This window comes from Pseudophryne corroboree, chromosome 4 (assembly GCF_028390025.1).
Source record: "Pseudophryne corroboree isolate aPseCor3 chromosome 4, aPseCor3.hap2, whole genome shotgun sequence".
NCBI classification, from domain to species: Eukaryota; Metazoa; Chordata; class Amphibia; order Anura; family Myobatrachidae; genus Pseudophryne; species Pseudophryne corroboree.
Window position 1 is genome coordinate 490,823,134 of NC_086447.1, and position 16,006 is coordinate 490,839,139.

Here is a 16,006-nt window from a genome sequence, read left to right on the forward strand (position 1 = left end):
ATACCTATTACAAAGCTTACATAAGTGTTTAAAAATGGGTCCAATGACACAAATAGAAATGTTTATAAATTAAAAATACAATGCATAAAATCTAGAGTGTAAGCAACACTAAATTATAATTTTGTTGTGGAAGTGTCATTGCTACAGATGTGTTCTCATACATCTTTGCTGCAGTCGTGCCAAACAGCCACTCTTGGCACGCCAGGTCTCGTGAGACTCTGCTAGCTTTTTTTTTGTTGCCAAAAATGTGTCTTAGTCGCAATGCATTAGAACACACTGTGCTGATAAATTTTTTATTTTTCTACCCATGTTCAACTTTTAATATTCTAATTATTACTTCTTACCTATGTAACACTCTTAACACATAGCAACTGCTTCTTACTTATGAAACGAGGTAATGAGGTTACCTGGTCACGTTTTGTGGGCCCATATTTTTGGTCAGAACGTAAGCAAAGCACCTCAGTTTTGCATTGTTAGATTGCAGAGTTTATTATATTTATTCTGATTAGCAGTGCTTACTACTGTGCTATAGAGTGTGCATCTGCATTCTCTTTTTTTTCCTGTGTGGAACGCCAAACCTCAGTATGATAGCACCTCTTATTTGTGGAATTAGGGTGAGCAGTCCAAGGTCCGCTCCCACCCTTATCATTTGATATGTGACACTTGTATAGCTCTGTGCGACTCTGAATCTGTTCACAAAGTACTATGATGTAGCAGTCACAGCTTTTTTCAAAGTCAAGTTCTGTTGTGCTTCATACACAGATTCAGTTGCACACAGATATACGATATACAAGTGTCACATATCACATTAGTCAGTCTTCTGTGCATCCTAGTTGCAATGCGTTGTGAAAAAGATGCATATTCTGCAAAAAATAACACGCCCAATTCTAGCAGAGTTGCATTGGACCTGCCGGCTCACTTATTGAATCAGTGGCTGTGGTGGCATATTGAGGCTAGGTGTATGAGGACACAACTGTACTATTACTTGTTTATGAAGAACATGTCGACTGCTGTAAAATTAAATATTTACCAGATTTCACATATTAGTAAGACTGCCAATAAAATACCATGGTACACATCAGCTGTACCATTTCATTTATAAAGAGGAAAAAAAATAAAGTTATTTTGAATAAACCAGTGGAGCACTGTAAGCATAATACACAAGTACAGTAATAGGCATTTCATGCTGCAAGGTCATACCTTCTGCTTTCGCTTTTCCTTCCGTTTGTCCTCTGTGTCCTGTAACATCTTCTCTTTCCATAAGTCAAAGAAGTAGGATGGATTAGTGTAAAACTTTAAGCCTTCTTTACCATCATCTCTGTCAAAACAAAATAAAAATGATAAAAAACACAAAATAAAAATGATAAAAAGCAAAAAGGTCCTCATCCTAATTAACTTTTTGAAAACAAAACATCAACAACTAAAAAAAAAGTAACATTTTAGTATGCAACCTCTAGGTTGAGACCCAATAAGTGTCCCATATTTGTTTTTTTGTTGCATAGACATGCAATACATTGGGGTATTAAAACAATGACACAGTGACACTTAAGTTGGGTACACACTTTGCCGATCACTCGGCTGATCAGATAAATGCTCCTGATTTGGAGAGTTGACCCCAATAAACACAACGCTAGAAACAACTCAGTGTTTACATTGCTCCATGGGGAATCAGAAGTCAGCCCTGAGCCAATCATTGCAGAAGCGTTATCAGCCATTTATCTGCCAATGCTCCTGCATATATACCTATACAACCATGGGGCCTAAAAGCCGATATTGGTGTGAATAAGACATGTACCCTGCATTAGGCTGAATTCAATTAGCCGTGGGTTCCATTAACCCGGGATGTGGCCGCATAACCCGGGTCAAAAACCTGTCGCCGCAACTTTTCTCTAATCATTCTGAAAACAGTGTTAAGTTAATGCTGGTCGTTTGTAAAAGGCAAAAATGTTGGTGCTCAGAGCCTGATTCAGATTAGAAAGTAAACTGATAATTTAAGTACTAATTGTTGGTCTGCGAAGGTGCCATTCTGCGCATGTCCAGAGCAGGTAATGTGTGATTGTTCACGTCACCTGCTTTTGGGAGGTGGAAACATGGGATGCAATCAATTTGCCGTCAGGATACAGATGCCGAAATCTTGACAGCAGACAATGCCGCCAGCTCGGAATCCCGGCGCACCATGGCTATTCCCACTCGTGGGTGTCCACGACACCCATAGAGTGGGAATAGATCCTGTGGAGAGCGCATCGAGCCACCGAGCCTGCAGCATGGCAAGCACAGTAAGCCCACAAGTGGCCTCTTAGCGCTTGCCACGTTGCAAGCATTCTGGCAGCCGGGATGCCGCTGCCAAGATATAGACAGCCGGCATCTCGTCCGACGGTAATACATACCAAACCAGGAAACAAAGACCATTCTACAAACAGGAGTGCGTTGAACCCAAAGTCCAGGAGATTTCCTGAACCCAGCTGGTTGGTACAGACTGCTAGTCTGAGTAAACTTTGGCTTGTGCAGACTGTCCGATGAGTGCAATGGTGATCCGATGCCGCATCTTTGGACGCAGCACTCGGACCGCAGATGCATGCAGGAACAGCCTTTTTCCTACAGACGCCTCCTGCTGCATTCGCGTTTTATTTGCATTCTATTTCTATGGTATTGCACAACTGCTTCCCTGCGGCCGTGCAAATCAGAATCAGTCCTCAATGCAGAACCTCTCAAAATGAATAAGCATGCATCTGGAGGCATGTACATAAGCATAATTTTTCTAGTAATTACATGTTATTTTTAGATGATTTTCTGTTTTTCAGATCAAAAAAGGGATGAATTGTGTGCGACATGTATTTTGGCGTGTTGTATATGTGGGAAATTATTTTTTGAACTTACAGATAGGAGTTGCAAATGTTTTTTCAATATTTTTTAAACTTTCTTAAAAACAATTAAAAATCACATTACAGACTTTGTTAAGTACCTTAAATAAGCTAGAGGCTTTAAGTTGGTTAAAAACGGTTGCTTGTTATAATTTTTCTACTGTTGACTAAAAAAGAAAAAATAAGCCATTCTAAAATACTCTGAATATTTGAAGAACCTAAAATATTTTGGATAACTGTATAGTGGCCATAAGCAATCTTGGGGGTTGAGATTGATTTTCCCATTTTTTTTCATGTACGTCTCCGATGTCACGCACTGTAGAATTGATGCAGGTGCTGCGAATAGGCTTTTACAATTAGATTGCGCAACTTGTGGAAGCGGGTTTGATTAAAATAACTTGTGAACAGTAATGTAACCCATGACTTACACGTGCAGAACCCACCCCTTATTGAATCAGCCTTTTACATTCCAAGAAAAATTGGGGGGAAAAATATGGATCACAGTAGGGAAATTCTACAATTACATACTGCCAATATTAAAATTTTTAAGTTTTTTTTTTTTAAATCAATAGTTTTTAGTAGATTTGTAGGCAAAAGCAAATAGGGATACAGAAAGAAGAAAAGGGGGTAACATTCAGGATTCATGTATGGTACTTGTCATAAACAAACACACTTAATAAGCGTATTCCATACAATAAATCAAAATAACTCAGGTTCACGGGAGAGCATGGGTCTTAAAAGATGGAAGCCTAAATCGGAGTAATGACAAACTCTCAAAACCGTAACCCCAAAATAATAAGTAATAAAACATTACTCTTAAATGGATTCAAAGCAGAGAAGGAAAAGAAAAGAGAGAGCCACAGGAGGGAAAAGGGCGGGATACCAGGTGCATGCCAATAACCAACCAAAGACTTCTATAGTTAAGTCAACAAATACGTTGCTAGTGAGTGAAGGGTCCTGCTGTTCCATGTACTTAGTCCATTTGGACCATTTTCTCAAAGAGGGTGAAGCCGACGGAGATTGTGGGCAGACAGACGTTTTATATAGGTAATGTTTATGGATTTTATTGATAATAAAGTTAAGGGAAGGAATCAAATCCAATTTCCACTGTTGGGCGATGGCTGCTTTTGTGGCAATTAGAACATGTCCCAACAGATAGGAGTCGCCATCCGTTAATAAACTAGGGTGGTAATGGAATAGGGCAATTACCGGGTCAGCAGGAATCCCTTCAGCAAGTACCTCCTCAATAAACTCAAATATTCTTAACCACAGGGGTTGTACCTGTGGACAAGTCCAAAAAATGTGGATCAGGTAGCCTATAGACCCGCAATTCCTCAAGCAATATTTTGAGGTGTTGGGCCAGATCTTGTGTTGTTTTTCCAGAGTAAAATAGGCCCTGTGACATAATTTATAATACATCTCTGAATGGTTTATACACCTTGAAATCTTAAAGCATAGACCAGAAATACGACTCCAATCTTCTACTAAGAGAGGCCTAGCTAGATCTATTTCTCATTTAATTTGGGAAAGTAATTTACCTTTTTTGGTGTCTGTAATTAAAAGAGTGTACCACCAAGAGATTCCGCCTCTAGAACTCGAGAGCTGCAAATGGGCAAGGAACAACTTTAGGATAGCAGGGGGAACTGCTTAGATAGCAGCCTGGCTGCCCAACCAATGTCGAATCTGTAAATATTTATAAAAATCATGCTTTGGAATGACATGATTCTGTTAAATTTCATTAAAGGGAATCAGACCCCCCGAGCAACAGATGTCCCCAATTTTTATCAAACCCAAGACTGAAGGCAAAGGTTGGGAATGAGAGAGGCAATAACTGATAAAGGACAATTCCGGCGCGGGCAGGACGAATTCCTCACAAGAGGAGATAAATTTATGCCACACCTGCAGAGTCACCCGGACCACCCTACCCGAGCCAGAGCGTACAGAGGAAATGTTAAAAGGCAAGGCGTCCGTCTTCGTAGTGTTTAACTTATAATACGAAACTTTAGAGTATTCATCTAATATGGTGTAGTGACAGAACAGGATGGAGGTTGCACAAAAAAAAGTCATCACCAAAAAGACTGATAATAGGGCCTAAAACACTAGTGGATGTCCTACTCTTCTCAGCCAAAGGTTCTATAGCTAGGGCAAAGATTAACGGGGAAAGAGGACATCCTTGCTTGGTGCCGTTGGAGATACTGAACCTAGATGACAGACAACCATTCACTGACACTGCTGCGGAAGGACAGGAATACAGTGCAAATATAGAGTCCAGCATCCTCTCCCCGATGCCAAAGCGTTTCAAAGTCGATTGAAAATATTGCCAATGTAATCTATCAAAAGCCTTTTCGGCATCTAGGGAGAGGAACAATAAGGGCTCCCGTTGAAAGTTGCAGTATTCTATAATGCCAAGGGCTCTCCGGGTATTGTAAGGGGCCTGCCGTCCCGGAATAAATCCAACTTGGTCAGCGTTGATTAAAGAAGACAGTATAGTTCCGGCGAGATCTGTCCTCTAAATCTGCAACTTTTTCTCTGAGGGAAGCAACCTCCACTTCGAAGGTAGTATGAGAGTCAATCAGGTCGTTGTGGGATCCAGCAAACTCTCCCATTTTGGTCTCTAAGTGTTCGGTGCGATCACCTATATCCTCGATAGATTGTTGGCAGGCATGAAGTGTGGCGTGGAACTCTGCGGCAATTTCTTCTTTAAATTGGGTGAAAAAGTATTTCATAGCTCCCACAGTTAAAGGATCGCTATCACCGACCGGAGCCGCTGAATCAGCAGTGTCCCTTAATGAGTTTGATTCTAGGGGGGAGGCGGGCGGTGTTTGCCGCACTTGAGAGGATTTACCACTTCCACCTGCTGTTTTCTGTTGTGGTGAGGTTTTGAAGAATGTCACTTGTGAGGCCACTTTGGAGACTTTATATTTTAAGGAGGTATAGTAAGATCACAATGCAGAGGCACAATATAGAATTGACTCAAACGAAACAGCAAGAGGGGATCCACTGATAAATAAGCATCAGACTACCGTAACAGTGATGTAGAAAAGTATTGGAAGGAATCGTGACTTGCAATCAATAAAGCTGCATTAGGTTATAAAGCTCACCCCTCAAATGTAACGACAAAGAAGGCTCCACTGGTAGAAAGAGTGTCAGGTTATCATAACATTAGTGAAGTAGGTGCTGGGAGGTTTTGAGGCATCTAAACGGTAGGACTGCAGCACATCTTAGAGCTCACAACTCATCTCCATTTAGAGTAAACAGCCCACGAATATCCAATAATATAGAATGTACAGCTGCAGGGACAGTCTAGTAACAAGACATAGTAGTACAGTAAACCCTCCAAGATATGTTATAAGCTGTACTAAAGCTGTAGTTTACAAGGAGAGCACGGACTAGTTGTATCACAAAAAGCAAGCAGCCCAGGGACACAAAATGGCCGCCAGCAATTATCGGCTGTATATCTGTAAGCGCCTGAGGGGCACTTGTCCAGCTATTGAGGGGTGGTTTGGAGAGGTACCTGAGGTCTACAAATATTGGGGCAGACCAGAGGAGGCCCCTGGAGGCAGACGCAGCATGCAGGCGGCGCTGTAGGTCATGGTGCCCGGCTCCGGAAGTCCGGCCCGGGTAGCTGGAAAAATTTAGTCCCTGGCTCAATGGAGGGTTGGAGGCCGCAATCCACGGGAGCACCCGATGCGGCTCCCTGAACCCTGCAAAACGGTCCCAGCACGCAGCAGCGGCCACCTGGAGGAAGTATTGCGGGCTGGGAGCGGCGGTAAGCAGACAAGAGGGGCTCCAAGTGTCTGGGGATGCGGAGCTTAGCAGAAGCATGTCTTCTCTCAATGGTGGTCAGGCCATGCCCCCAATATTAAATTTCTTTATCAATAATATTATATACAGCCCCCATCATTCTATAAAAAATTGTAGAACACAGGATTTAAAATGCACAATCATTAGCATTGCTGCTTCCCAGTGCTAGTGTTGGGTGGTTCTATTATGACCACAGCAATTAAGCACAAGGCTCTGATCCAATGTATAACAGCGCATATAAGATAAGGAGGAATCCTTTATAGAAGGAAAACCCAACTCATTTTTGCTCACACCTTTATTAAAAAATAATAAAAAACAACAACACGTTTTTCCACCTTGATAATCTCCTTTGAATTAGCGCCTGAGGTCCTGGCTGAACCACAAAGATAAATTAATATCCACCTATATGTTAAGGGACTGTTTAGTCTCCCCAAGGGTGCATGCATTTCCCCTAGGTGCTCTGGTTTATTCCCACAGTGCGAAGAAAACATACCAGAGGGTCCTTGTAAGAGTAATGCTGGGTACACACCAGGGCAATTCTAGGGATGATTGCATGATTTTGACACATCGGATCGATTTATCTTTAGTAAAAGTACAAATCATGCGTAGTCGGGCAGGTCATTTATCGTATCTTTAGATCTTCATTGCTGCAGGGAAGATCTGAAGCTATCTTTAATGACAGCATGCTCCTCGATGTGGACACTCCTAGATCTTTTGCAAGATCTTATGAGCTATAGTTTGTGTATTTCTCTAACGTCCTAGTGGATGCTGGGGACTCCGTAAGGACCATGGGGAATAGACGGGCTCCGCAGGAGACAGGGCACTTTAAGAAAGAATTAGGAATACTGGTGTGCACTGGCTCCTCCCTCTATGTCCCTCCTCCAGACCTCAGTTTGAATCTGTGCCCGGACGAGCTGGGTGCACCTTAGTGAGCTCTCCTGGGCTTGCTAAATAGAAAGTATTTTGTTAGGATTTTTTTTATTTTCAGAGAGATCTGCTGGCAACAGACTCTCTGCTACGACTGAGGGGAGAGAAGCAGACCTACTCACTGTGGATAGGTCATGCTTCTTAGGCTACTGGACACCATTAGCTCCAGAGGGATCGAACACAGGAACGCACCCTTGGTCGTCCGATCCCGGAGCCGCGCCGCCGTCCCCCTCGCAGAGCCAGAAGCCGGCGTGAGAAGCAAGAAGACTTCAAAAGCGGCTTCATATGAGGTAGCGCACAGCACTGCAGCTGTGCGCCATTGCTCCCACATTAAACCCACACACTCCGGTCACTGTAGGGTGCAGGGCGCAGAGGGGGGCGCCCTGGGCAGCAATTAGAGACCTCTTGGCAAAGTGGGCATATATACAGTTGGGCACTGTATATATGCATGAGCCCCCGCCATTATTTTACACAAAATCGCGGGACAGAAGCCCGCCGCTGAGGGGGCGGGGCTTCTTCCTCAGCACTCACCAGCGCCATTTTCTCTCCACAGCTCCGCTGAGAGGAAGCTCCCCAGGCTCTCCCCTGCAGATTCACGGTAGAAAGAGGCTAAAAAGAGAAGGGGGGCACATAAATTTAGCGCAAAATCAGTATATACAGCAGCTACTGGGTAAACACTAAGTTACTGTGTAATTCCTGGGTCATATAGCGCTGGGGTGTGTGCTGGCATACTCTCTCTCTGTCTCACCAAAAGGCCTTGTGGGTGTTCTGTCCTCAAATAGAGCATCCCCGGTGTGTGTGGTTTGTCGGTACGCTTGTGTCGGCATGTTTGACGAGGAAGGCTATGTGGAAGCAGAGCAGGTACAAATGAATGTGGGATCGCCGCCGAAGGCGCCGACGCCCGATTGGATGGATATGTGGAAGGTTTTAAACGATAATGTTACTTCCTTGCATAAAAGGTTGGATAAAGCTGAAGCCTTGGGACAGTCAGGGTCTCAACCCATGCCTGATCCTACAGTGTAGAGGCCGTCAGGGTCTCAGAAGCGCCCACTATCCCAAATTGTTGACACAGATATCGACACAGATTCTGACTCCAGTGTCGATGGCGATGATGCAAAGTTGCAGCCTAAAATGGCTAAAGCCATCCGCTATATGATTATAGCAATGAAGGATGTATTGCACATCTCAGAGGAAAACCCAGTCCCTGACAAGAGGGTTTATATGTTTGAGGAAAAAAGGCATGAGGTAACCTTTCCCCCTTCACATGAGTTGAATGAGTTATGTGAAAAAGCTTGGGAATCTCCAGATAGAAAAATGCAGATTTCCAAACGGTTGCTTATGGCGTATCCTTTCCCGCCAGCGGACAGGTTATGCTGGGAATCCTCCCCTAGGGTAGACAAAGCTTTGACACGCTTATCTAAGAAGGTAGCCCTGCCGTCATAGGATACGGCCACCTTAAAAGATCCTGCGGATAGAAAGCAGGAAGGTATCCTGAAGTCCGTTTATACACATTCAGGTACCCTACTAAGGCCGGCAATTGCGTCGGCCTGGATGTGTAGTGCTGTAGCAGCATGGACAGATACACTGTCTGAGGAACTTGATACCTTGGACAAGGATACTATATTACTAACCCTGGGGCATATAAAAGACGCTGTCCTATATATGAGAGATGCCCAGAGAGACATTAGCCTACTGGGCTCTAGAATAAATGCAATGTCGATTTCTGCCAGAAGGGTCCTGTGGACTCGGCAATGGACAGGTGATGCCGACTCAAAAAGGCACATGAAGGTTTTACCTTATAAGGGTGAGGAATTGTTTGGGGACGGTCTCTCTGACATAGTTTCCACAGCTACGGCTGGGAAGTCAAATTTTTTGCCATATATTCCCTCACAACCTAAGAAAGCACCATATTACCAAATGCAGTCCTTTCGATCACAAAGAGGCAAGAAAGTCTGAGGTGCGTCCTTTCTTGCCAGAGGCAGGGGTAGAGGAAAGAAGCTGCACAATACAGCTAGTTCCCAGGAACAGAAGTCCTCCCCGGCTTCCACTAAATCCACCGCATGACGCTGGGGCTCCACAGGAGGAGCCAGGATCGGTGGGGGCGCGTCTCCGAAATTTCAGCCACCAGTTGGTTTGCTCACGGGTGGATCCCTGGGCTATACAGATTGTATCTCAGGGATACAAGCTGGAATTTGAAGTGATGCCCCCTCACCGTTACCTCAAATCGGCCCTGCCAGCTTCCCCCATAGAGAGGGAAATAGTGTTAGCGGCAATTCACAAATTATATCTCCAGCAGTTGGTGGTAAAGGTTCCCCTCCTTCAGCAGGAAAGGGGTTACTATTCCACAATGTTTGTGGTACCGAAACCAGACGGTTCGGTCAGACCCATATTGAATTTAAAATCCCTGAACATTTACCTGAAAAGGTTCAAGTTCAAGATGGAATCGCTCAGAGCGGTCATTGCAAGCCTGGAAGAGGGGGATTTTATGGTGTCTCTGGACATAAAGGATGCATACCTGCATGTCCCCATTTATCCACCTCATCAGGAGTACCTCAGATTTGTGGTACAGGACTGTCATTACCAATTCCAGACGTTGCCGTTTGGTCTGTCCACGGCACAGAGAATATTTACCAAGGTAATGGCAGAAATGATGGTGCTTCTGCGAAAGCAAGGAGTCACAATTATCCCATACTTGGACGATCTCCTCATAAAGGCGAGGTCCAGAGAGCAGTTGCTGATCAGTGTAGCACACTCTCGGGAAGTGTTGCAACAGCACGGCTGGATTCTGAATATTCCAAAGTCGCAGCTGATTCCTACGACGCGTCTGCCCTTCCTGGGCATGATTCTGGACACAGACCAGAAGAAGGTTTTTCTCCCGGCGGAGAAGGCTCAGGAGCTCGTGACTCTGGTCAGAGACCTCATAAAACCAAAACAGGTGTCGGTGCATCAATGCACGCGAGTCCTGGGAAAGATGGTGGCGTCATACGAAGCCATTCCCTTCGGCAGGTTCCATGCGAGGACCTTTCAGTGGGATCTGTTGGACAAGTGGTCCGGATCGCATCTTCAGATGCAGCGGCTGATCACCCTATCCCCCAGGGCCAGGGTGTCTCTTCTGTGGTGGCTGCAGAGTGCTCACCTTCTCGAGGGTCGCAGGTTCGGCATTCAGGACTGGGTCCTGGTGACCACGGATGCAAGCCTCCGAGGGTGGGGGGCAGTCACACAGGGAAGAAATTTCCAGGGTCTGTGGTCAAGTCAGGAGACTTGTCTGCACATCAATATCCTGGAACTAAGGGCCATATACAACGCCCTAAGTCAAGCGGAGCCTCTGCTTCGCAACCAACCGGTGCTGATTCAGTCAGACATCATCACCGCAGTGGCTCATGTAAACCGCCAAGGCGGCACAAGGAGCAGGGTGGCAATGGCGGAAGCCACCAGAATTCTTCGCTGGGCGGAGAATCACGTACAAGCACTGTCAGCAGTGTTCATTCCGGGAGTGGACAACAGGGAAGCAGACTTCCTCAGCAGGCACGACCTCCACCCGGGAGAGTGGGGACTTCATCAAGAAGTCTTCACACAGATTACAAGTCGTTGGGAACTGCCACAGGTGGACATGATGGCATCCCGCCCCAACAAAAAGCTACAAATGTATTGCGCCAGGTCAAGAGACCCTCAGGCGATAGCTGTGGACGCACTAGTAACACCGTGGGTGTTCCAGTCGGTTTATGTGTTTCCTCCTCTTCCTCTCATACCCAAGGTGCTGAGAATCGTAAGAAAAAGAGGAGTGAGAACAATACTCATTGTTCCGGATTGGCCAAGAAGGACTTGGTATCCGGAACTGCAAGAAATGCTCACAGAGGACCCATGGCCTTTGCCTCTCAGACACGATCTGTTGCAACAGGGGCCCTGTCTGTTCCAAGACTTACCGCGGCTGCGTTTGACGGCATGGCGGTTGAACGCCGGATCCTAGCAGAAAAAGGCATTCCAGATGAGGTTATTCCTACGCTAATAAAGGCTAGGAAGGACGTGACGGCTAAACATTATCACCGTATATGGCGAAAATATGTTGCTTGGTGTGAGGCCAGGAATGCCCCTACAGAGGAATTCCAGCTGGCCCGTTTCCTTCACTTCCTACAGTCGGGAGTGACTATGGGCTTAAAATTGGGGTCCATTAAGGTCCAGATTTCAGCCCTATCCATTTTCTTTCAAAAGGAACTGGCTTCTCTTCCTGAAGTTCAGACGTTTGTAAAGGGAGTGCTGCATATTCAGCCCCCTTTTGTGCCACCAGTGGCACCTTGGGATCTTAACGTGGTGTTGAGTTTCCTGAAATCACACTGGTTTGAGCCACTTAAAACTGTGGAGTTAAAATATCTCACGTGGAAGGTGGTCATGCTATTGGCCTTAGCTTCGGCTAGGCGTGTGTCAGAATTGGCGGCTTTGTCACATAAAAGCCCCTATCTGGTTTTCCATATGGACAGGGCAGAATTACGGACTCGTCCGCAATTTCTGCCAAAAGTGGTGTCATCTTTTCATTTGAACCAACCTATTGTGGTGCCTGCGGCTACTCGTGACTTGGAGGATGCAAAGTTACTAGATGTAGTCCGGGCTTTGAAGGTTTATGTAGCCAGAACGGCTGGAGTCAGGAAAACTGAGTCGCGGTTTATCCTGTATGCATCCAACAAGCTGGGTGCTCCTGCTTCAAAGCAAACTATTGCTCGCTGGATCTGTAACACGATTCAGCAGGCTCATTCTGCGGCTGGATTGCCGCCTCTAAAATCAGTAAAAGCCCATTCCACAAGGAAGGTGGGCTCTTCTTGGGCGGCGGCCCGAGGGGTCTCGGCATTACAGCTTTGCCGAGCAGCTACTTGGTCGGGTTCAAACACTTTTGCAAAGTTCTACAAGTTTGATACCCTGGCTGAGGAGGACCTTGTGTTTGCTCATTCGGTGCTGCAGAGTCATCCGCACTCTCCCGCCCGTTTGGGAGCTTTGGTATAATCCCCATGGTCCTTACGGAGTCCCCAGCATCCACTAGGACGTTAGAGAAAATAAGATTTTACTTACCGGTAAATCTATTTCTCGTAGTCCGTAGTGGATGCTGGGCGCCTGTCCCAAGTGCGGACTTCTTCTGCAATACTTGTATATAGTTATTGCTTAAATAAGGGTTATGTTATGGTTGCATCAGGTTTATCTGATGCTCTGTTGTTGTTCATACTGTTAACTGGGTAGGTTTATCACGAGTTATACGGTGTGATTGGTGTGGCTGGTATGAGTCTTACCCTGGATTCCAAAATCTTTTCCTTGTACTGTCAGCTCTTCCGGGCACAGTTTCCTTAACGGAGGTCTGGAGGAGGGACATAGAGGGAGGAGCCAGTGCACACCAGTATTCTTAATTCTTTCTTAAAGTGCCCTGTCTCCTGCGGAGCCCATCTATTCCCCATGGTCCTTACGGAGTCCCCAGCATCCACTACGGACTACGAGAAATAGATTTACCGGTAAGTAAAATCTTATTTTTTGTAAAGGACTGCCAGGGAGTTCAAGAGAAATCTTTAACGACATTGCTCATTTGCGGTCGTTCTGGTATGTACCCAGTATAAAAGTGTTTGTATGTGTGATAGAAATTTTAAAACGCAAGCCCCACAGGATTAAGGACTGCATTCTCTGCAAAATACTACAGAAAATGTTAGTATTATAGAAATAAAGCTAAGTAATAACAAATGCACATTTTTGGACTACTGGACACATAAGGGTAAATCCAATTCATGTCGGATCCTTTCCGACGGAAAGGCTCCGACATGTGAGTATTTAATAGTCTGCCAAACTCGACAGGTTTGGCCCGTTCCCGACAATACCAATCCGACTTTGAAGTCGGATTGACGTTGTCGGAAACGGGGCTAAAACTTGTTGGGTTTGGCCATGTGTTTTCCAACAATTCATTCAGACACTGAATACATCGGAACTCCTTTCCGACCTAAAACTGATGGAAACTGCAGTCTTTCCGACAAGACAGCATTTTTTGACAAGAATTGAATACCCCCCATAGAAGGGAATACAATTGGTTTTTTCCCACAGCCGCCACTGGGAGGGTCTCGGGATCCCAGCAGTCAGAAAACAGACAGCGGCATCCCAAGGGGCAGAATACCTTCACCTGGTAGGATAGTATGCTAACCCTGTCTGACCACCTAACCCTATCCCTTCATACCTGCAGCATAACTCTAACCCTCCCCACATAGTGCCTAACCCTTAATCCCCACAGCCTAACCATAACCCTTCCTTTAGTGCCTAAACTTAACCCACCCCCCTCCCTCGGTAGCCTAACCCTAACCTTTCCGCATGCTTACAATTAGGATGCCAACAGTCAAGATTCCAGAACCGGCACTGTGATTGATGTTGTGATTGATGCACCTGTTTTCTTATCTTACCAGTGTCGGGATTCTGGTATCGGTATTCCAAATACTGGTATCCCAGGTGCCAGTATGCTAACCGGATACCGCCCCCAGTAGATGGCACCCAATGGAGCAAATCAATTGTTACTCCATTCGGGGGTGATTAGCTGCTGGGAGACATTTCAGCTTGCAGCCCTCTGTGATGGCACTTTACGCAATGCGCCCAGCACTTTGGTCGGGTTTAGCTGTTTTACACGGTTAAATCCAAGACTTGAGTGCGATCAGCGCAGGAAACATCAACATTTGAATAAGGTCGGTCTCCCCCGATCTCCTATCCCTTGAGACAGGAGATGGAGATCGGGCACAAAACAATTTCGCCCCCATTATGTCAATATAGGTACTGGATATGATAGTTATAAAGACTACAATGTACTACTTTGCTGGCAAATAACTATATTCTGTGAACAAGGTGGGGCCTTATCTTGACTACCACATTGCAGACTGCTAAATAAACTGGAATGCTTGGGATTTAGGGTGGCCACTCTGGGGATCGGCGGGATCCCAGGATTTAGGCCAAAAATAGTCCGGGATTCAATCCCGGGATTGGAAGCGGAATGAGGGATCAGGTGGCCCTTTAATACCAAGCAGCGTTGAGTGGCCTCAGGAAGCTCAACGCTGCCCAGCTCCCTCCTCCCCCTGCACAGCTGCAGTGTGACCTCTGACGCTGCCCGGCTCCGTCCTCTCCCTGCGCAGTGTGACCTCCGACTCTGAGGTCATGCTGCGCAGTCACCAGCCCGTCATCCGCTAAGACTGATGGTATGGCAGCCGTTACCCGCTGCCTCCTCCTGCAGACAACACAGCGCTCGCATGAAGTTTCCACATCCACCGGCCCCTGCAGTTTGGTAAGTTGATTTATGTCTACGGGGCGGTTGGGAGAAGACTGGGCAGGCGGACACACAGTAAGAAAGCCAATCTCGGGATTGAAAAAATGGCCCGGGATTGGCCACCCTATTGGGATTGGATTCTAATATGTTTGCATCGATAAGATCTTGGTAATAGGACAGAAAACAGTGAGATGTATTAAATGGAGTGCATTCACAGGAGAGACTACTAGAGGAGTTCCCGGGTTACTGTACTTAGACCATTGCTTTTTAATAACTTTGTTAGTGATATTGCAAGGGAAAGTATGCCTTTTTGCAGATGACACAAGAGGTATGCAACAAGGTAGAGACATCAGAAGGGATAAAACTAATGATTAAGGATCTAGGTAGAGTAGAGGAATGGGCAAGAACATAACAACTACAGTTCAATGTCAAAAACATGCACCTGGGTCTCAAATACCCAAAGGCTAAACATAATATCAAGGGTACTATAATAGAAACTACAAGGAAGGAAAGGGATTTAGGATTAACTATTTCAGGTGACTTAAAGGCAGGTAAGAAATGTAACAAAGTAATGAGGAAGGCAAGTCAGATTCTCGGTTGCATAGGGAAAGGAATCATGAGCAGGAAAAAAAATAAGATTTTAAACCTACCGGTAAATCTTTTTCTCGTAGTCCGTAGAGGATGCTGGGACTCCGTAAGGACCATGGGGATAGACGGGCTCCGCAGGAGACATGGGCACTTTAAGAAAGACTTTGACTCTGGGTGTGCACTGGCTCCTCCCTCTATGCCCCTCCTCCAGACCTCAGTTAGAGAAACTGTGCCCAGAGGAGACGGACAGTACAAGGAAAGGCTTTTTGTAATCCAAGGGCAAGATTCATACCAGCCACACCAATCACACCGTATAACTTGTGATATACTACCCAGTTAACAGTATGAAAAACAACATAGCACCAGTCCAAGACTGATGAAACTATAACATAACCCTTATGTAAGCAATAACTATATACAAGTCTTGCAGAAGTAATCCGCACTTGGGACGGGCGCCCAGCATCCTCTACGGACTACGAGAAAAAGATTTACCGGTAGGTTTAAAATCTTATTTTCTCTAACGTCCTAGAGGATGCTGGGACTCCGTAAGGACCATGGGGAT

General features: G+C 45.6%; 1 protein-coding gene across 3 annotated transcripts in view; it reads right to left on the reverse strand.

Annotated features, from left to right (window-relative positions):
• The window catches only part of WASF1 (WASP family member 1), a 297,726-nt gene that overhangs the window by 60,876 nt on the left and 220,844 nt on the right, over nt 1–16,006 (reverse strand). For all 3 annotated transcript variants that reach the window (XM_063917125.1, XM_063917124.1, XM_063917126.1), the window contains exon 5: nt 1,201–1,318. In XM_063917125.1, the coding sequence (XP_063773195.1) occupies nt 1,201–1,318 (118 nt within the window). The remainder of the gene's footprint in view (nt 1–1,200; nt 1,319–16,006) is intronic.